Genomic DNA, 24,106 nt, shown 5'->3' with positions numbered 1-24,106 from the left:
AAAAATTCTTGACTACGAGTATAAACTCTTCGATTTTAAAATTGTCCTTTTCAGTTTTCTGAATTCAGCACGAAAATTTGAGCCATCTCATTGAAAGTGATTCGAATTTTAAATCTATTTTCTCCGAAACCCAGTAAACAGGGTAGGGTGGCTTCAAATTCTATTAATCGAGAAATTATGGACCTGTAAAATTATACAGGCTTATAGGAAATCCCAAACAAGTAGGTACATACGTGAAAATTGGGAGAAAATTCGCCCTAAAATCAGGATAGAATGTAACTACGCTTATTTTACAAGACTAGCAAAACAAAACATTCATAAAAAATTCAAATTTTCGAGAGAAAAAAAATGGCATTAAATAATTCAAACCGAGCAACCTAAAACATGAAATTAATTTCTCTTTATCAGGCAACCACGTACAACAACCCTACATCAAAATAACTTCCCATCCTGGACACGAACTCTCAAAATGTTGAAACTACCACAAAGGAAAAAAAAAACTCATCCAAATCACCTTGGGTTTTTCTCCTCTGTCTAGCCACTTCCTTACCTACACTTCCCTTTTTACCATCAAGACTTCGGCGAACCCATTCAATGTAAATGATTTGTGAAAATTCTCACGTCATTTACCTTGTTTGAAAAAGTATTTCCTATAGTACTGCGCGCCTTCGTCGACGTTCTCTATAGTTTTAGTATTCCTGCGATACGGACAGGCGCCATTTTTCCAATGCGTTTCGCCGACTGGATATTCTAAAATTGACACTCCGCACGACAGGGGTGGTCTATGATGCGGATCTTTCCAATGCTTCGTATACGACGGCGAATAGCTGCGAGTTAGACTAACGACGCGTTCTTCTTCTCCGCCGATTTCATTCCGAAAGAAGGGACAGCTGCAAACCAGAGTGAAAAAAAAAAGGTGAAAAACAACCTCGACGAATCGATAAATAGTACATAAAATACAAAATTGGACACCCTTCGTCGAACAACAGATAACGTGATAAGAAACTGGGATTTTTTTCTCGTCCGGCCGCGCCGCAGATGAGCGCGGATAGAAAACTACGCATCATCTGAGATCAGTTTCTTATCGCTTTTTTCAAAGCGTTAATTAGCAATTAGCTAGACCAAAATTTTCATCGATTTCTAACTTATTTACATTGTTTTGGCCGGAGAGAGCTGCTATGGACCTTGGAAATGTGACATTGTAAATTACACACTACACTTGTATGGGAATATACGAATATTACGGTGAACCTAATGTGGCGCTGTGGCAAACACGCGAGAATACACAGGCATCGGTATCGACACCGGCAAATCGTACTACAACGTGAAAAACCTTCGCCCCTGCCATTTTTTTTTCTTTTTTCATAAATAATAATAACTAAGTATAATTTCAATGACGAAAAAATCCTCGTTGTGTAATACAATATCCGCAGCTTGGCATGCCAATCAAACGCGTATGAATATTCATAAACGAGCTCGAAGCGAGATTCAAGAAACAGTATAGTTGGTACTTTCGTGATCCCGAGCCTCTTAAAAATACGCATAGAGGCTCGTAAAACGCAAGAAGAGAAAAATGCCAAGGCGTCGTAAAAAAAATCACAAAAAGGGGCTCGCGAGTTCACAATTATTCGCATTAGCAGCTGCGCCCACCGTATTTTTAGATATGACACGCCGGAGCGAATAAAAAATTAAGCAATCGAGGCGATCGCGTGACTCGCAGCATCACGAGCGAGGACGACAATGAGATCATACGCATTATGCACCACTGGAAGGCGGCCGCAGGCTACAGGGCAGCTTCCATGCTTCCATCATCGATAAATAGGGCGACACGAGAAGCTTACTTACGCGGAATACGCAGGTAGGTAATTAATCTAATTTTTTAACGCCGTTCGATTAACCTAAGTAGGTATACCTTTCGAGTAATTCGTTGCTACGTCCATCGCCGGCATCTTCTTCGCCACTGTCACCATCCGGTGTCGTTGATCTGCCACTCAGCATGGACGCAGCCGAAGCGCCGGTCGTAGTGTTACGTCTTTTCGACAACAAACTCTTCAATTTGCCACCGTATCCTAGTTTGGCGATCAATGACTGGCAGTCGTAATGGGCGAAAGCTCTACGTCTTTGTTTTTCATCCACTTCGACGCTACCTCCGGCAGCTCCGGCTGTGCAATTTGATTGAGTCGCCTGAGAAGATAATTCAGTCGGGCTATCGTTGGCGTTTTTCGAAGAACCACCCCCCATGCAGTTGACGGCGCTGCCACCGCCACCGCTGCCGCCGCTGCTGCTGTTCATGTTACTGCTCGAGCTCCAAAATTTCGAGAATTTGGATTTAGGTTTTGGACTAGTGGCGACGGTGGTTGAGATGTGGTTTGTTTTGTTCGTCGATAGAGAGTATTCGTCTTCGATTGGCAGACGACTGGAGCCAGCGGTTAACTGCGTTTCCGTTCTGCGACCATTTTCCAGCACCGAAGCGTAGTCTGCCGATGATGGTTTCGAGTCGTACAGTGATCGGGTTGGTTTTATGAGATCAAATACCTGCGGACAAAATTAAGTATAAGATTAGTTGAATTGAATGGTCCTTTTTTTCTTAGTGTAGGTATTAGTTGGTTTTGTATAGTGATTTTATTGTTTTTCAATCAACGAGCGAGTCAAGTGCGACAGTAACGAAGGGAAAAGAGAAAAATTTACGAGAGTATGGTCAGAAGACGTGATAGTCAAAACGATTAGAATGAAACTTCGTGTATCACATGAGTTAATGTGTACAACTGTACAAAGAAATAATTGCACTCACCATCAGTCAGCCAGACAGCGATATCTAAAACGCACCTAAAATTAAAGCAATCACTGCATATAGACAAAACTTCAGATGCAGAAGCATTTTTCAATTTTTGCTAAAATTTTGAAAATCAAAGTGCCAAAAATGCGGAAAAATCAAAAGTTTACTTGTTTGACCAAGTTCGTTGAAATTTGGTATGTATGTAGATGAACTACATCATCGACCACCCGAATTGATTAAAAGCGGTTCGGAACCGTTTTGAGCAGTTCTGGAGCCTCCAGCAGATTTTTGAAAATTGAAATTCTCACGAAATATTACCCATTCAAGTTGGAAAGCTAAAATTTACAATAATACTCTAATTTGAACATGCTGAGTCGATTGGAGGTGGTTTCAAGCTGGTCTGTAGCCGTCAGCCATATTTTGGAAATTCAAATTTTCCAAAAAATGTGGTAAAATCTGTCAAAATGACCTTCTATAATCCCCATTGGTGCTTGTTAGTGATCTACTTGGCACTTAGACCGATTACACGTCATTTTTTCAAAATCAGTTTTTGCCAGTTCAAAAACCTATATTTTAGCACTACCTTACCAGCGATTTCATTACCAAAAATTTGAAAAATTATTGGCCCGAACCGACAGAAACTGATATTGGAAAATACAGCTTGAAGCTCCAAAACAATTTGGGACCACTTCTAATCAACTCAGCAGGTAGAAATTAGGATATAGAGTAAATTTTAGCTTTTCAACAAACTTCAAAAGGTTATTATTTTGTAAAAATTTCAATTTTCAAAAATCTGCCAGAAGCTCCAAGACTGCTCAAAATGGTTCAAACCTGCGTTTGATTTATTCGGGACGTCGATAATAGGGCACATACTGAATTTGAACCTTCTTGGTCAATTAGGTGAAATTTCGATTCATTTTTGGCTCTTTAGATTTTCAAAAATAAATTCATGAAAAATCGAAAGAAATTTTAGCTGGTCAAGTATGTATCGTATTATTGCATTCTCTTTCAGGGTGTCTAACAAAACTCTCAGACAAAAAATTATGACTTTTTCAAGAGAGACCTATTTTTCATATTTTTACTGCATGAAAATACACCCCCCCCCCCTCAAAAAAATTAATAACTTGAAACTGCGAGGAATTTTTTTTCAATTTGTAGGCAAGTAGGTATTTCAGTTTTTAGTTTTTTTAATTTTTCTAATTTTTTGAACGAATTTCAATTTTTTTTTTCATTTTTATGTGTTTTAAAAAAAATTTTAAGAGCGTTTCGAACAAAATTTATGAGTTTTTCTTGACTTTTCATGAATTTTATGACCACCTACCAAAATTCATGACTTGTCTTTGGATTTAACGTTGCAAGATACCAAAATTTTTCTGCCAGTGAAAATTTTTTTACAGCGCCATTAATTCGCCCAAAACAACAATTTTCAATTAAAAAATCTGTGATCAAAAATTTTTCATTTTTTATACCCTACGTATACGACAAAAATTCAAAGACTGAATCCCCTCACCCCCCTTTTTTATCTTTGGGGTTGAATTTGGAGTCTGATATGAAATTCGAATGCAAATTCAGCAGCCTTCACAACCTTAATTTCGAATTTTCGATCACGCTATTCTCAAAGTCCAATTCGGCGCCCAAAGTCAAATTTGATATTAAAAACGAATTCAACAACCGCTAATACCTCAAAATCACACCTTTTGAATTTTCATTCTTCAGATTCAATTTTTGACGTGCTTGAGGTCCTCACATGGCTCACTGTGAGGCATTTTACTCAAGGAATACTTGGATTTTCTGAAATTTGACTGGTAACAGAATCGAAGGAATGACAGTTGGAAAATTTTAGCAAACAAAAAAATTGTAAAAAACAACTTCTAATTTTTTTGAAAATTGCGTTCAATATTTTCATCAACTGATACCTACGTCGCGTCCCGCGTCGTTTACCAGCTTACTTCACTCATTTTCAAACAAAAAAAAAATCACCGAATGACCATTTTAGAAGTTTTTATCCAATTTATCAGCGCTTGAAATGCGATAATCAAAAAATATTTAACGTCGTCATAGTCACACATGCAGCAATTTACATCATTGAAAAATAATGCGATAAAATCTCATTTTAAATCATAAAAACGATTTTTCCACAGACGAATTTCCCTGTCCTCTTTCCTCGTTTGCATATCTTCACTTCGTACGTATCCAAACGTCAAAGCAGCAAGCAAAAAGGGTGCAAATTTCATCATAAACGTAGGCGGATTAACATCTCTTATCGATGAATCGTGCGACAGAATCAATCGATAAGCTAATGGAGAGTGCATTATTCTCGACAAAACACAAAACATGTAAATAAAACTGAGATGGGAACAAACCGAACGTGACGATAATTGAAACCAAAAAACACAACGTTTTTCTCATTCTAGACTCCAAATAGTATCGTGTGACGATCATTCACTTGTCAGATTTCCCCCTTCCCTCCACTCTTTGGGGAAAAAATTACATACGATAGCTTCCGTCTAAAAAGCTCTCGAATGGATGGACGAATAACCTACGTAACAGTTTCCATCATCATCATCATCATCATCATCGAAAACGTAACCGTGAACACAAACGAGGATCCAGTACCTATTTAAGAAGGTAGCAAGGTAATGCAGACACCTCATCGTCGAGCACGGGCAATCAAATTACAGAGGAGTCCGCAGCAAGGTAATAATTTTCCGCATTAACTAATCGACGAGCGTTTACACCGGGTTTTGATACCATACCATGTAGATGGTGTGGCGCGAACCTACCTAGGTCATACAAGTATTGAGAAATATTTGCTTACAGATGGCGAACTCGAACTAAACACGTGTCTGACATACAGAAAAAGAGAAAGAAAGAGATGCGAAGAGCCGAAGAGTAAAAAGACAAACACGAAAGCCCCATTTCTCTTTGTGGCGTACGAAATACGAAATAGACATGCAGCACGTTTATCTATACGCAACTGCATAATGTATTCGCTACAATAATGGAGACCCTTTTTTCCCTATTTTTTTTTCAAATGCATACTTCATCATCAGCAAATACTCATCTATCAGCAGGCAAGCCACGAGGATACCTAGTTCTATCGGTAGGTGATAGGAAATTTGGAGACTATACGTATATACCTATTCGTGAATTGTTGGAAATAATATGGCAAAGACAAGGGGTTAAGCTGATGGATTGTAACAAACAGTTTTCATCAATACACCAATGCCATTGATGGCAGAAGAGGCTCAATTGTGTATGTACTTCTGTAAAAAGTTTCATGCTGCTAAAGTATTTGCCTCATGGGCTAAAATGCGATATGTTTCGATCAACGTGTTTTACTAATCTCTTATAGTCAGTTTTATCAAAGAAATAGTCAGCTAAGAAAATGTTTTAGATAAGATTTTTTTCATTAAAATATCTTATCCTAATGCTTATTTCTTTACGAACGAAGTTCAGCCTGTAACTAAAACAGATTCTTTTTTTGGCACTTTTCATTGATTTCAATACATTTATAGTGTTTTTACATCATTTTTAATCGTTTTTAGCACTTCTTCATACATCTTTTTACACATCTTTTTTTTTTCGACAAATACTGAAATTTCATTAGTTAACTTTTTGTTCATTTTCATTGGATTTCGATGTGTTTTTTTGAAAATTTTCCACCCAATTTTTTCAACTTCATCCCAAGGTAATTGTAATTGATATTGCACGGGAAAATAATAAAAAGTTCATCTACTGCACAAGTGGTGCCTCTTTTTTTTTTGCTTTTTGGGCAACAGGAACAGGAGGAAATGGGAGTAATTTGGAGGATCAAAAATTTCACCAGAGATTTTTTAAACGCACTTTTGGGCAATTTTAACGAAAATTAAGATTTTTGTGACAGCTATTTTGGCAATAAAACGAGTTTTTTGATAGTTTCGATGAAAAGCAAGATCTTTTTGATGAAAAGGCGAAACTTGTTCACAATTTTAGCAAAAAAAAAAAGAACAGTAAAATTTTTCATCAATTTTTAGCGATTTGAGCTAGTTTTTTTTTGAAATTTTCCAAAAAAAACATGAAAATAAAATTTAAAAAAAAAATAGAAAACGTATGGTATTTTTTGAAAAAAGCAAGATTTTAGGCAGTTTTGTAAAAAGCAAAATTTATTTGGTAATTTTGCAAAAAGAAAAGACTTTTTGACAATTAAATTTTTGAAAATTTTGACCAAAAAAACAAAACTTTTTCACAATTTTTAGCAATTTCTGCGAGAAATCGAATTTTTTTGGAAAGTAAAACTTTTTTGAATTCAACTTTTCAAAAATGTTTCTTTTTTTTCAAAAAATGAAGGACTTCTCATTCGTAAAATTTATGCTTATGTTTATTTTTTACAATTTTTTTTCATTACAAAGCTATTTTCCTAGTAAATTTTTTTGGTAGGGAATCATTTATTTTTCTAGGCAATAATTTTTTTCAACGGTCAAAATAATTATGATTGGACGGGGATCAAATTTCGTCTGTCGTTATACGAAATCGAATTGTTGTTCGTATTACTTAAAATTGTCGCGCTGAACCGTCGTTAACAATTGTCGTTGAAATACCCTATACCTATGTTGTTGTTCGAATCACTTTTTCTGTCGTGCCAATATATATTCCCCTTTTTTTGGCTAAATTTCAATATTTTATTAGTTCTAAAATGTTTTCATTTATTTTGAAGTTTTTTTAACATTTTGCTATTTTAGATCATTTCAATGTGTTTTCGAAACTTTTTCAAGTGTTCCTTTTTGGTGGCAAATTTCAATGAAATTTGATTCATTTTGACTTTTTTTTTGTTTTACATCATTTTAATACACTTTCAACACTTTTTAAACAATTTTTACCTAATTTTGATATTTTCCCCTTTTGTTCACTTCATTTTAACTTGTTTTCAACAATTTTACATGCACTTTCTCCCTCCCCACAAATCTCATTGAAAGTTCACTACTTTCCAGTAATTTATATTGATTATGATATTTTCCTATGCATGTATTTCAATAATTTTGTTTTTGATATGTTTTCGATACTTTTTCACGCAATTTTTTCCAAATTTTAATGAAATTTTATCACTTTTTTTGGTAATTTTTATTGATTTTGATGTTTATTTCTGTGTGTTTTCATATCATTTCAACATGTTTTCATTACTTCATTACGAAACTCGCATCTGTATTGTAATAACTAATCTTTTCTTGATTTAATCAAGAGGGCCTCCTATATGGGATATTTCAGAATACAAATACTCGCACTATCAAATGTTGAACAGACGAGCAGACGTAATTTCAACGCTAAAAGTTCAATTTGTCACTTCTACGAGTACTCGCACAAATCAGGCTATGTCTTCCTCTTTCCTTCGACCAAAGGTCTTCATAGGATCTCGACTATGGCTTCAAACTCGCTAGACACCCCTAAAAGATGTATACATTCCACAATAATTCCGCCAACACAGGGTCATCATTTTTCAACTTGGTCTGTACGCTAGTACAGCCCATCCATAACTTGTGCGGTTGCCCAAGACGGATAGAATTTTCGCACTGCACAATGAGCACCCAAACAAGCGTGGAAATTGGCACATATACGAGGCGCAATGCGCTTTCTACTACCTAACCGATGCATATTCATTATGATTGCTCAGTGCTTGCTTACTACGAGTACTTACCGCCGGTTTATAATCCTGCAGCATGGAGAAGAACTGCTCTCTGGCCAAATCTCTGTCGTCTTTTTGATCAACGACGGCGGCGGCGGCGATGACGTCGATGGACCCATGACTACCGTATTCACGTTTCAACGTAGGGGTGACCACGTTTTCTAGGCGATTACGATGGCACTCGTTTAGATTAGAATCGTGCAACAACTCCAAACTGGAATTACTACGGTAAAGATTATCGGTACGGGAATTGAAGGCAGCTGTGGCGGCAGCGGCGCCTCCGCGAATTCGTTGATGCTGCTGATAAGAGTACGCGGACGATCTGGAACCGGTTCTGGCTTTTAGCACGTTATTATTGTAATAATGGATCGCCTGAGCCGCTCTGTCCCTGGCCGTACCTCGTGAACTGCTAACCCCCTCGTCCACTTCGATCATTCCGCCATAAGTAATCTGTAACCGTAACAAAACAATATTAGTCTAACGCTAACGTTACGTACACGCAGAGAGAGCTGACTCATCGCGTACTACACCAAATGCGGCGGTGGTACGCACCTCTCGAATACCAGCTCTAGTCACAAATAATCTTATAAGACTTATACTATTAGGTTACACACGTTCCAGAACGTGCAGAACGAGTTTATGTAGTACGTCTATGGCACTATAGTATACGTATTCGTACATACTATAAAATAATGTATGCCCTATGCACAATATAAGAAGGTGCCCGTGAAGGAAGCGAGCAAAAATAAAACCAACAATTCACCTCGAGAGAATACGCACTTGGTCAATTACACTACCTCTACTCTACAACTATAACAAGACCACGCTGCATCACCATGTTCCTACACGACCTGTATACGTATGTGGAGGATATCGTACAATACGAATACAATGCGCGAATAACGAATACATTACGATAATTGGACCGGCGTGCTCGACCCCTTTGACCATAATACTATACGTAGACGAATCGTAAATACCATCGAAGAAGAGTCAAGAGTTTTTCGTCTGTGTCATAGGTTTCAATTCATGATGACGTGAGTGCATCAATGTTATCGATTCTCGAGGTGATTTTTTCCTCTCGCTTTGCGGATCATCGATTAATCAATTTCCGCAAGGTCAGCTGAGTCAGAGGAGTTGGGACATTTTCCGGAACAATTCGTCACTGGTGTCAGAGATCAACAGGAATAAAGCTAGAATAACACAAGTTGCAAAAGGAATTGGCTAAGATCAAGACTAATAAGCCAACCAGAACAGAAGGCATCAGAAAAGGAAGAGTCAAGAATAGAACAGAACGAATAGATCATGTGTATGAACAGAATCAGAAAACTAATATCGTTCAAGTAGGTACAGAATACAATGAATCGCCGCAAGCAAAATCAGAATCAAACAATACGATTTCATTTGAGCCAAATAAAGAGGATTCACAGCGAGGAAACCGTAAAAAGATATTCAACAGCAGCACTTGAACGTGAATATTTTTGAGGATAATCGAAATCGAAATTTCATGAATAGAATTAGAACACACGAATTTTTCCAATTCAATATCAACCTACGAGAATATTCTTAAAACCGCTTCAAACGGAACTACAAATTCTGGAATTTCCTCAATTCTTTAACGCCTTCATAGGTACATACAATTATCAACACGCGCGTCATCAAGATCTCACCATTAAAAGTGCTGTTTTTTTTTCTCAATTCAAAATAATAAACACGTTTACGAGTACCGCAAGATTGAACGATTAAATCACCTGTATATTCGCGTCAACAGAGTCTCTCTTCAGAGATTATTCATCATCGTAGCCAAGTTATCGCGTACATTTGTGGTCACCTCAACACGTAAATAAATGTATTACGAATGAATGGGAAGGCGTTTTTCAAAAAATAACGTAAGTGTTCGAAACGCTTTTAGATGTTGGAAATAAAACTCGGCTGGTTATGGCCGCAACGTTGTTGTACCACAAAAATATAATAAATTACAAAATACGAGATAAAAAGTAAATACTATTTAATTATAGGTGTTGATAAGTACGATTGAAATAGTTCAAGGAATTCGATATACAAAACAGTAGCGTACGTACTACACAGTATACAATACACAGTACACACACACCAATGACCACTCACATATGGTGGTCGATTAAATATTCATTTAAGTTAATGGCTTAATCGAACGGAAAAAACAATTTTCCGTCAATATTTCGCCAAACAATGTTACTCGTGGTATGCAAGAAGTTACCCTTGACCAAATGCTTTTTTTGGAGTGATCTGCGGATGGAATATTTGACCATCGGAATGTCAAGGAATAATTTCATGATTTTTGGAATTTGAAAAGCTATTAATGCTCAAATCTTTTGGACTTGCAAGTTTTTTTTGAAATACCTATTGATTATACCTATTTCGAGTATCAGCAACAACTTTGTAAATTTAACAGGACGTTCAACAAAATCTTCCGATCAAAATGCAGGATATTTTTGCAGAACGTTTTAGTAAGACTATTTTTTCAAACTTTTCACAGTGTTACCAACTTTTAAAATGGGATCTCAACACCCTTGAGGAGGAGCAAAAACCTTTCAATTTTGGTAAAAAAAATCCAAAAAATTAAATGAAAATTAACATTGCACGTTGGTAGTTGCCATTTGTACATGCCTGATGAGTTCAGGAATTGGTTTATTTTTAGCCTGATTTTACCCATAGAATCAAGTAAAAAAGGTGGGACCAATCACGAATCCGTTTTGGGATCCTACAAGTCCATTGTAATATTCCACCGAAATAAACCAGATTTAGCCACGGATTCACCCCTAACTTTGAACCAGATCTTTTATATAATTAATTTAAATCAAAAATACTTACCCACGATTTTCAAACTAAATAAATTGGCAATTAAACTTTATAGCTGTGGGCTCGTTGATTCCCACAGCCACCCACCATTCTCACTTCATGATCGTAAAAGTCAAAATTTGAGATCCTTTATAGCTATGGGCTCAAGTTTTCGCCTTTGCGATCGGATTATTCTCATGATCATAAAAGTCAAATTCAAAATGATACTAGTATCTTCCAAATTAAAGATCGGAATTTTATGATAATTGGTAGAAGAGTTAATGAACTCTAAAAGTGCTGTATAACCACCCTTAAAATTAACCGCTAGTTGTGTATAGTGGGTAATCCAAAATTTGACAAGACATTTGCGACTTTTTTATCACCTCATTCTATTTGTTTATCACTTCATCTATTCACTACCTGAACCCCTTTTTACCTTCGCACACTCGCACCCTCCAAATTACATTTTTATGACGATCGTAAATGTCATCCCGCATCTCGAATTCGGTCATATTTGCGATTCATTCTCAAAATAAATCTCCATCAAAACAATTGACCTAATTTTGCTCAATCAAGGGCCCCCCTCCGAAACTATACAAATTTTTCTATAAATACAATTGGGGTGGTTTTCAAATCCTCAGTTATTGTTTTACGGACTTCCGAGTTACATATTTGATGCAAAGTTGCTTCCGTGATTTACAATTCAAATTCTATTTGTTTTTCAAGTTGATAATTTTTGTTCGCAAAATTCACTAACATTTTGCTCTTTTATTTGTTCAATTTTTGCCGAGTGAACTCTTGTGTTCGAAATTATCTACAGAGTTCCATTCTTGAATTCGTTGTTAATTTGTAAATTTTTTTGTTGAAAAATTCGGTGAGAATTTCAATTTTTATTATCGCAATTTTAAACCATCCCCTTTGCGCTCATGAGGAATTTCCAGTTCATTTCCTATTCTTGTATTATTACTGGTCAGTCTTTACGGAGTACATTCATTCAAGGATAGGTATTTTAACCCTTTCGGCTATGAGACAAACTGACGGATAAAATTTGAAGTGCTTTAAACTGAGTGAGGTCGGTTGCTGCCTAGAACTCAAAATTTGCTGGAAATCGCACATTCAGAAAGTATTCATGTCACAAATGGCAATAAACCTTAAATTGACTATTTTTCCATTTATGACACCGGATATCATTATCAATCAAAATCAAGCCTTCTGAGGCATCTGATATTTCAAGATGAAAATATTGATAACAAGCATTTTTGAAAATAGAAAAAAAGATGAGCTAAAATAAAATAAGTTTGTGTAAAAAAAGAAATTTTTGAAGAAAAACAAGGCATGGGACTTCAAATGGTTATTCAAACTGCAAATGTTTGAAGGTGATTGCTTGTGGGAGGATTAAAATTGATGGAAAAATCTTTGTGTTATAGAGAGCATTTTTTGAAATTTTGAAAACTCGTGTCACAATTCAACCTGAAAAGTATGACGTCATTTTCATTTTCTGACATATACATCTCTCTTGAGGTGATTTGCTTGGGTGAGTAAGTTACCTCAGAAGATGACTAGGTGAACTTTTGCGAGCATTTGAATTTTATGATAGATACTGTGTCATAATACAGCCCTTAATCTGTTTGTCATAAGGAGATAATAAAAATAAAATACGTACGTCATGTTGTGGAATTACTGGAATTACTTTTTAGAAGTCATCTTACAGATAATGAATTGATTGAGCGCAGTCTTTATGACACAGTATCCATCATAAAATTCAAATGCTTGCAAAAGTTTACCCAGTCATCTTCTGAGGCAACTTACTCACCCAAGCAAATTATCTCAAGAGAGATGTATGTGTCAGAAGATGAAAATGATACATATTTTTCACAATTTTATTGAAAATTAGCGTTGAATTGTGACATGGGTTTTCAAAATTTCAAAAAATGCTCTCTATAACACAAAGATTTTTCCATCAATTTTAATCTTCCCACAAGCAAACACCTTCAAACATTTGCAGTTTGAATAAATATCTGAAGTCGCATGCCTTGTTTTTCTTCAATAATTTCTTTTTTTTACTCAAACTAATTTTATTTTAGTTCATCTTTTTTTCCATTTTCAAAAATGCTTGTTACCAATACTTTCATCTTGAAATATCAGATGCCCCAGAAGGCTTGATTTTGATTTATAATGCTATTCGGTGTCATGAATGGAATAATGAACAATTTAAGGTTTATTGCCATTTGTGACATGAATACTTTCTGAATGTGCGATTTCCAGCAAATTTTGAGTTCTAGGCAGCAACCGACCTTACTCAGTTTAAAGCACTTCGAATTTTATCCGTCAGTTTGTCTCGTAGCCGAAAGGGTTAATTTAGATTTACACTTTCCTTCGCGCCTAAACATAAATTTTAGATATTAAATTTTAAAATATAAATTTAAATCTTAGTCAAAGCTGCGAGTCCAAAACGATTTCGGGGTTGGATTTTGGTTTTGGGATCAAAATTTATCTATTTTGGGATTAGATTTGTATTAGTAGTTTTGTTCTTCTAAATTTTTATTTCAGTTTTGGGATTGAAAAAATTGTTTTGATTCCAGGATGAATCAGTTCCGGTTTCAGGATTTTCATTTCAACCAATTTCAAGCCCAAATTGACAAATGGACCCTGCAAAGACACCAAGCACCATTTTCATCGATTTTATGTTTTTAATTAGGTGCTTCTTGGAGTGTTTCAGTCTCTGTCCTCTCCTCTTTACCTTATGTATCAAGGTGTCCTCTTAACAAGATCAAAATATCAAAACTTCGAAAATGACTTGTGACACAATATGTTGGGATCTTGAGCGCACTGAGTTTAAATATCCATTCATTTTTCAGATACGATCCTCGAATACCCACATCCAGCAGTCAATTTTAATAAGAAGTTTGCAAATTCATGGAAATGTGGTGTAATATTCCTGTATTCCATCAAATTCGAGAATGCTTGATTTTGAAAATCAGTTCATTTTTGGGTTTGGTATTCATCTAGGAATCGTATCTTCCAAAATTGAGTAACACAGGGAATTGAACCAATAAGGTGAACTTTTCCATCTATACCTGACGATGACGATTTATTCAATTCAAACTTTCGGCAAAAACAAGATAAATTTGATAAAGGGTGAAACCCTCCTTTTAACCCATCAACTCGCTATTATTAAAAGCTATTCACCGAGTACAACGACTTAAAAACATGCCAAGCACAGGTAGATATAACAAGGTATACCCACGCATCATATCCGGAACCTTTTTTTCTGTAGGATTTCCGGCACGTTTCAGAATCATCGGTTTCAATAAAAATGCACTTCCTTTTACTGCGAAACGTCGATAAAATAATTTCATTTCATGATTAGAACTCCCCACGGGTAGCGAATAAATTCCACGTGGTATATAATCGCGAATATTTCGCTTGGTAAACGGATAGGTACTCGATGAATCATCCACAGTTCTGTACAAAATATTATTATGTACAAATACAAAATATATATACTTAATACGTATTATGTACACTGTATCTCCAAACACTGGCCGCCGAAATGCCAATATTTTATCAGTTCAACTAGCGCAAATTCAGGTCACAAGATAACGTCTGGTAATGGAAAATAATGAAAATATCAACTGCCAGTTGTACATTTCCGGTGTTACAAAAGCTCGATTAGGAAAACACTGTCGAACAGTAAGATTACGATGAGGAGCTAAGTGGATCAGAGAGTCAGTCGACTCGAGCTCGGGTACAATGCAAGTACCCATTACATGTATGTATCACATATACGAGGTGCTAATAATCTCAGTTATATGCGAGAAAATATTATACATACAACGACCGAGGACTCCTTCAATCAGGCCACTTCCACGAAACACTTTCGTTGCATACGCAGAAGAAGAACCGACGACGACGTCGATGGGCAGAGGCAGAATTAAGCTCAGCCAACGCTGACATCATTCGTTCTTGTGAATTGTGTGTGTGTGTGTGTGTGTGTCTGCGTACCTCTCTTTTATATCATTAACATCTCAAACGATGCGGATATTCCCGAAAGAGCATCCTTGATACGGTCAATTTCTCGTACACAAACGCGAACAAAAATACAAATCCGACGACCATATAGAATAATTCTATTATGCCTGGTATATCTCGCGGTATGTTCTCCAATGCACTCTCCTCGTACGCAAACAATTTTCCTTCATCAGACATCAGATAAACAACATACTCGTATCAAGCCATCATCGCACATAAAGGCTGATATTTTCTCGAGTTCCAGACCAGCAAAGAGCAAATATGAGCAGAAGAGTGTACAACAACTGCCATCACGATCACTCATCGTCCAATTCTTATACCAAGTCGAAAGGAAACGTCAATAAACTCGACAATTCGAAAGATGGATTGGTATAAAACTAAAGGAAAAGTCGAGCGCGAAACGCGACTGCCTATAAAAAAAGTATTACACAAACGCGATTACATAACAATTGTAAAAATTAAATTACCGAAACGTGGTTATAATTTTTAATTTCATATAAATCGAGTCATTCTTTTCGTACACGTACTCTACCATTTTACGTACGCATTTTCCTTCAGTATACGAGTTGAATGTATGTATAAAACACAGAAGGTCGAATCACACGAATTCCAAAGGTAAAATACTAAGAAATTTTTCTTAAATGAAAATAAAAACAATGTATCTGGTAAAATAACAACAAAAAAGCTTGAAAAATGGTAACGAAGAATAATCGTACTACAATCGTAGAATCAGAAATGCCGAATACCACATCGTTCAATGTCGTAGATCGGCACAAAAAAATCTGCGTCATATTTTCATTGATTTTTATTTTCTTTTCTGAATAATATACTGCGTGTTTCAAATACCAACTACAATAATGTAATGAGTAGAGTTTTTTGCATATGAATACAGCTTGATCAAAAAATCCAATTAGTTGATTTATCTTCTCATCAGTTATTTCTTTGAAATGCAAAAAAAATAAATAAATAAAAAATAAATACAAGCCATAAAAGGTATAATACGGTGATAACGAATCGAGGATAAAGAACTAAACAGTTGACTGCTGATTAAAAAACACGAAAGTGTTTTGAATAAGTAGGTATACAATTTTTCCGCTATTATTGAAATTCTTCCAACAATGTTGGCGATTTTTTTCCTTCTCAATATGAAGAATTTTACTCGTACTATAGATGTCAGACGTCATAAATCGAATATGTGTGTGGCGTATTAGTCGCTAACTTGCGTGAAAAACAAGTAATGAAAATGAAAGGGTTTACATAAGGTTTCGCGATTATGATATCTTCCTGAAAGATGATCCTCATTAGATGTACTAATGAAAAAAAAAAAAAGGATGCATAAGGTGATATTACACATCAGGGTTTTCATTTATATGCAGGCGTAGGTCAATTTAAGATCAAAACAATACTGCAATACAATACCTACCTAATAAGATTGAAAATTCGCAACGTTATGGCGATAAGTACATACATACATTTTTCAAAAATTTCAATTGACCAGTATTTTACAAAACAATTATCAAATATCTTTTTAAAAAAAGGGATTTTCTATTTCAACTACCATACACGTTAATGAAACTAAGCAACATGAAAATCAAAAGAATGCAAAAAATTTCAAGAAGCTGAAAAAGTTGATGAAAAATCAAAATAGTATTCTGAAAAAAATTCCAAAAATTATTCCCGTTCCAGAAAAGTTTGTTTCTGCATTGAAAATTTCAAAACAAGAGAAACCAAAGCAAAAATGCATATAAAATACTGAGACGTTGAAGGGGGAGAGGTGGGAAATGCAAAGATTACCTACGCAAAATAGGAAACGAATTGAATTTCTAGAAAATTAGAATTAGCATCAAATTCGTTGAAAAAAGACAAAAAGTAAAATACCACAAACATTTTTCAAGAACTTTTGAAAATTTCCGTAAACTCATTTTGAAAAATCAACTTCGTTTTGAAAAAATCCCTTAACAAAATAAAGCAAAAATTTAAAAATAACCTGAGAAATATTGCAAAAATCAAAGAAAATGCAGAAGAAATTGCGTAAAATCATGATAAAAAAAATCCAAAATAAAACTGATGAAAATATAATAAAAAACTGATTTCAAAAATTAGGAAAAGTTTACATTAAAATGATTAAAAAATAAATGAAGAAAATTACATAAAATATCAAGACACAAAATAAACGACAAAACAGCAAAATTTGGAATAAAAATCGTTGAAAATGACAAAAAATTGGTAACTAGTTTCACTGGAATTTTGTCGAAAATCTACAAACAATAAACGTAGAAATATCATTAAAAAATATGTAAACTCAGAAAAACACTTTATAAACAAACGGAAACTTAGCTAAATTAACATGAAAATTGGAGAAAATGAGGTAAAAATTCTTGAAAATTGACAAAATGACGCCAAAATTTGGTGAAATTTAGACAAAATTGCATAAATGAAAAACAAAATTATTCAAAATAATCTGAAGAAATTAGCATGGAAATTATAGAAAAATCGAGGAAAAATCAACAGATAAATTCCGAAAAAATTGAAAATTTTCCTAAAAAAAGTGGAAAATTTTTCTGAAAAAAAAAATTGAAAATTAACCAAAATTTATTCATACAATGGGATAAATTTGCATAAAATATGGACAAAATTTCTTTAAATCAACCACAAAAAAGAGTAGAAATTTAGGAGAAAAACACGAAAAGAGAATGACAAAATTTGCAAACCATTGCATCATTTTCCAAAATTTGTTAAATTATTATTCAAATCTGCATGAAATTCTCAGAAAATGAAATAAACAGTGATTATCAAAAACATGTAGAAGCAATAGAAACATAATTCTAAAATACTCGATAAAATTTTGATTAACAGTTGGTATGTGAAACAACGCAAAATTTTCTAACAATCATGAAAAAATAACTAAATCTGATCGACAATCATTGGAATTGTAGTAAAAACTCTAAAAATAAACATCAAAAATTGATGAAACACCGTCAAAATTGTCCAAAATGCACATTTAAATGGGAAAATTTGATACAAAATTCATCGAAAACAACAAAAAAAATGCAAAAATTGTAAACAACACAAAATTATTACGAAACCAATAATTAAAATTAACATAAATTATTTGTATGACGATTTCACCAAATTTTTTAGCATTGAAAAATAATGATGTAGAACTTCATGTTGATTTCACAGTGTTTGATGCAACTATGAAACTACATAATGAAAAATGCTGCTTTCAGCAATTTTAATCAGATTTTCTACAATTCGTATTTTTGCCCATTTTCATATCTTTTCAGTTAATTTCTACAGAATTTCAATACTGGCGACAGTTTAAATAAGTACTCATTATTATTATTTTTTTTTTATCAACCTTCATTTACTTTGTCAAAATCAGAATTTAAATGGGTAATTTAATCATTGACAGGAGAGGTGCTCCAGGTCGGGTGACAATGGTGACATTCACCAATTTCAATGATTTTTGCACCATTGGATAGAGAACATCGAATAAATTACAAAATTTTTTGAAAAATTGCTATGTGTGAAAATCAAAAAATCGAAATATCAACTTCAGCAGCTGAAAATTTAGGATTAGGCTATATTCGACGCGACGTCCTCTATCCAATAGTGAAAGAATCATTGAAATCGGCGAATGTCACCAAGAGCAGCTCCCTTGTAAGCCCGCATTTCCCATTTTACAATTCAAATGCATGAGAACTTCTGCACACAAAATTACATCACCAGGCATTTAATTCCCCCCTCCCCTCTTCTACAGCTCCGAAAAACAATACCCCATAATTCGAAAGCAATTCGGCAATGACCTTTTGTAGTTGACTCAAAATTACAATAATTATACGATGCATCCCACTTGCCAAACCTAGTACGCTTACAAATGAATAAAAATTGCATACAGCTTCGTTCATTGCACGTTCTCGTATTACAAAAGTTGAATTGTCATCGACGACGAGACAACAACAACACACACAAAAAAAAAGGAGTAAAATTTCATGGTTTATTTCGTTTACTGTTGCGTTTATTTAAAAGCTGTGATTTCCGACATCCTTTTTATGGTTGTATATTTTGTTATTTGTATAATGAACGCGTATATTTACAGGGTTGCGCAACAAAACCTGACACATTTTGTTTTCAGGTGGCACTGGAACTAAATGAGGGAGAGAGAAACCCAACACGGCATCGGAAAGTAGAAGAGTGAAGGTTTATTTTTGTCTAGTGGTTTTCCATATTGGAGCACCGGAGGGTCACACACGGTGTTTTTATTTATAATGTGTTTTTGAAGAAAGTGTGAGTCTGAGGTTGAAACTATTCAAAATTTTCAATTCAAGCAGAAAATGCCAGTGCCTCAGCATAATAAAGTGGAGCTGTGGGTGAAAAATTATGTGAAGACAGGTTCCATAACCAAAATAAAACCTCTGGGCCTGATCCGGACTGCTCATATACCCCAGAGAACTTTGAATGAGTTCGATCTGCTCTTACTCATCACTTCTTTTTTCTCCATACAGTTAAGTCAGTGCGCTATACACGCATGCGCAAACATTTTTTGCACCCAAATTGAAATGCGGACATCGTCTCAGTTGTAATTGGTCTCAGTAAGATGGTGGCACATGCCATACCTCATGAGAAACTTAGTGATTCTTGGAAGAAAACTGCAGTACCAAAAATCATCTCCAGAAGCACTGCTTTTCCTTAGCTGCCACAGTCATGCCACAGTCATCTGATTTGTCCAGCTGTAATTTTGATTCATGGGGCTATTTTGAAGAATGAAGTTTATGTTAACTAGGCGATGACTTTTGATGAGTTTGAAACCAAAATTCACCGCAAAATTGCCCAAATTGATATGAACGCTTCAAAAAAAAGTCTCTCATAATTTTGAAAAATGGCTCTATAAATAAAAACGCCGTGTGCGGCACTCCAGTGATCCATTATGGAAAACGATTAGACAAAAATAAACCTTCACTCTTCTACTTTCCGATGCCGTGTTTGGTTTCTCTCTCCCTCGTTTAGTTCCAGTGCCACCTGAAAACAAAATGTGTCAGGTTTTGTTGCGCAACCCTGTATATGTACGAGTATAGGTACAACATACGCCATATTCTATGCAGTATTTTTTTTTTTTTTGTATATAATTTCCGGTTTACTATAATAATTACAGTTATTGTTTTTATAGCGAGGTATACGGCCGCGTATATAGTCGCATAATTAATTCTACGCTTTATGTGTACGTATGTATGGAAAAAAAAGTAAATAAATAAGCCTTTTGCGTTTACGTAATTTATTTTTACAATCTTTACGCGAGGCGACGATCGCCGACCGCGTTGATATTTTTGCAAGCTTTACGTATACTTCGAGCACGTATATTTTCCAGAGCCAGAGCTCTTGCTCCAGCACATGACCAACAAAATGAAAGGCAAAAAGACGATAATTTAATTACAATTTCCGCGTAAAGTTATCCTTGCCAAGACATTGGCTGGTCATTAAACGTCTCGTTTTGTACTTTCGACTAAATATTTACTCTGATTAAGTTCGAGCCAAAATAAATACCACCGAATCCGCTCGTCGTGGCACGTGTTTAAACTCTGTTCGCATATCTTACCTAGCTATTTGTACGTAATCTACGCACCGAGGTCTCATCATCTGTAGCGTTATTTTTTGAAAATGAGAGTACCACGTTTCAGTACCTATATAGGATCTTTTGACAATATCACGAAATAGGTAATTTTTCTTATACATTTGACCGTGCAATGATAAATGGAAATTAAGACACGTTTTTTTTCTTTCTTTCTTTCTCCAAAGATACGAACACTGAACAGTGAGTAAACGGTCTTCAAGGCCAGTTTTCTTGTTCCAGTCCGGAAGTAGATCGTCAGCTATAGAAGTTGGGCTGAAGACCTTTCATTGTTCTATACGATGAGGAGCGACGATTCCAGCGTAGTTTAAACACCACGTACACATTTTTTTCCTACTCGTCTCGTTCGTTTATTAGAAGGAATATAGAGGATGGCATGAGAGACGTACGGTGGCAGGAAATTTACACATACAAATCTGAGGTGAAGGGTCCGAGCTGCGAGTTTATAAGACGAGGGTTTAGGTGAAACGTTAATTGAATTTCATTGTTCTGTTTTCTATAAAGTACACATCGTAGGCCACCGAAATGCATCACTGGCATCACCAAATCACCAACTACTACGCTTCGATTCGTTGATTGAGAATCAGTGGTGAAAAAATACCATCAATATGGATGGTTGAGTGCGTATAAAGATTTACACACAGATACATTAATCGCTTTCCTTTCGATCTTACGGTACTCTTGCCTCTTGTATTACCTACGTTTAAGTAATCGATGAGCACATCTAAACGGAATCCAATGCGTAAGCATATCGAATGTGCAACGTAGACGTAAGTAAATATCACGTCTTAACGAGTGAAAACTAAAAACCAATGACAGGAAGACCTTTTTTTTTTCTTTAAAATTTCCTTTTCTTCGATCTCATGTCGTCATAATCCGCACAAGTATTCGAATCGCTATGATTTGGAGATGTATACTTCGTTTGCACATGTATAGATATTATGAAGAGTGAACGGATGATAATTATAATTAAACATCGCAGATGCCAACGTCTTTCTCCCTGTTTCTCTTCTGCAGTCTTTAGGATGATAATTTATATCGACGCTGGCGGTCGTCGTCGCGTTCTCGCCGACCAATTGTTTTGATTTCGAAATGTACGATAAATTTCATTCGTGATTGGACGACAAAGGTATTTTTTTTGTTTCGTCATGTTTCCTTATTTATTTTCATTTAATACATACAAATATCGTATGGTTATGACACGAAGCATCTTACTGATCAGATTTGCACCATCGCGTGTCCTTTCTTTTCAAACAACGCTACATAAATCAAATAAACGTGTATCGTTAACGAAGAGCTATACATTTCGTGCACAAATGAATTACAAATTTTGCCATCGTTTCCGTGAAAAATTAATTTAGATTTCAATTTAATCGATGCGAGAGCAAGTCAATTGCATGAATTTGAATTTTTAGCCAAACATAAGGCTGAGCCAAAGGTCCACAAAAAAATGATAAATTTTTTGTTCTGGGGGGGGGGGGGGGGCATTATAGTTTCTAGCATGGATTGTACTCAATTTTTCCAACAAAAAAAAAACAACTTTAGTAACAAAGAAGTTTGAAAAAATAACAAAAAAGCAAAAAAAAGTAAGTACCAAACCAAAAAAATACAAAACGCGAGTAAAAAATTCCAAGATTTTACTTTTTAAAAAAAAGTTAGAATCACGTTTTTACGATTTCAAGGAAGTAAAATGTCAGAATTTGACCCAAAAAAACTCAGTCCATGAAAGTTACAGGAAAAATCAAAAGAAAATTATCGAAACTTTGCTAGTGTGTTTTTGAAATATAAATTCTTCAATAATTTATTTTTAAAAAATATGCATAAACGCCTTTTTCAGGGGTGCCTAAAGTGGGGGCCCAAAAAAAAGGGTTTAAAGTTACGAAAATAGAGGGAGCTTAATCAAAATTTTTCATCTAGATAGTTGAATATATACCTCAAAACGTCACGTTTAACGCAAATCACAGGTTTCCAGTTTTCCAGGGGTTTCCAAAATATCGAAAATACGAAAAATTGGATTTTTGAGTACCAGCAAGAAATTTTATCGAGCACAAAATTTGGTAGGAGGGAGGTCTTTCAGACACTAAATAAACTGTAAACAGCTTTTTAACGGGGTTCAAAATGGTCCAGGTTCCAAAATTTTCCAAAAATAAAAACCCTCTAATTTCTGCCCCCGAGGGCCGAGGGTCGAACATAGGAAAATCACCTCGTATAACGTTTATAGGGTTCAAACAGATATTTTACGCTAAAAAAGTTTTCGAAAATTATTAATACTCGGTGGTTCCTAAAATTCTTTTTTTATTCACAACTTTGGGAACCCCTGGAGCCCCAAAAATTGTCATTTTGGGTTAACTAACCACGGATTCGTATTTGGGACATTTATTACAACATTTGAAGAGTAGCCGAGTCGATAACTGTCCTTTTAGACTATATTCTAACCCTCAAAAAAGTGATTCTGTAAATCAAATCGGGGGAGTGAAATGTTTTGCGCGGAAAGTAGGCTTACGGACGAGCTCTTGCTAAAAACCCAATGTCCCCAGCGCTGGACCCGCTTTTTTTCGAGATTGGGGCCCAAATGGGGCCGATTTTGGGTCCGTAAATCATTTGAGGGGAGTGTGGGGACATTGCATTTTTGGATAGTGTTGGTATCGTAGATGAAAAATATGCAATGTCCCCACACTCCCCTCAAATGATTTACGGACCCAAAACCGGCCCCATTTGGGCCCCAATCTCGAAAAAAAGCGGGTCCAGCGCTGGGGACATTGGGTTTTTAGCAAGAGCTCGTCTGTAAGCCTACTTTCCGCGCAAAACATTTCACTCCCCCGATTTGATTTACAGAATCACTTTTTTGAGGGTTAGAATATAGTCTATTTAGAGCAAAAAAAAAATTATGAAATAAAACATTCCCATTAAAATCTAACAATGAAACTAGATAGAGGTATTGAAAATTTCAGTAAAAAGCAAATACCTAGCAATTATTGACAAAAAAAAGCAACACTTTTTCACAACTTTGTCAAAAACGTGAGAATTTTAGCCAAATTTTTCACGATCACGACTTTTTAATAGCAAGGCAGAGGTTTGTGGTAATTTCTGCTAAAAAAGAGATACTTTTGGAAAAAAGCGAGATATTTTGGATTTTTTTCCAAAAAAGCGACAATTTATAGCAATTTTTCTTTAAAAAAATGAGACTTAT

At 35.2% G+C, this 24,106-nt stretch overlaps 1 protein-coding gene across 1 annotated transcript in view; it reads right to left on the bottom strand.

The window, feature by feature from the left end:
- LOC135836690 (signal-induced proliferation-associated 1-like protein 2) overlaps positions 1–24,106 on the bottom strand; it is a 48,180-nt gene that overhangs the window by 11,600 nt on the left and 12,474 nt on the right. The window contains exons 2-4 of the mRNA XM_065351665.1: positions 8,448–8,885; positions 1,913–2,535; positions 631–890 (exon numbers count right to left, since the gene is read on the bottom strand). Coding sequence (XP_065207737.1) covers positions 631–890; positions 1,913–2,535; positions 8,448–8,870 — 1,306 coding nt within the window. The 5' untranslated portion in view covers positions 8,871–8,885. The remainder of the gene's footprint in view (positions 1–630; positions 891–1,912; positions 2,536–8,447; positions 8,886–24,106) is intronic.

The sequence above is a fragment of the Planococcus citri genome, chromosome 2 (assembly GCF_950023065.1).
Source record: "Planococcus citri chromosome 2, ihPlaCitr1.1, whole genome shotgun sequence".
In the NCBI taxonomy this organism is placed as follows: Eukaryota; Metazoa; Arthropoda; class Insecta; order Hemiptera; family Pseudococcidae; genus Planococcus; species Planococcus citri.
Note: the sequence above shows the minus strand (reverse complement) of the source record. Positions and strands in the feature narration are given on the sequence as shown.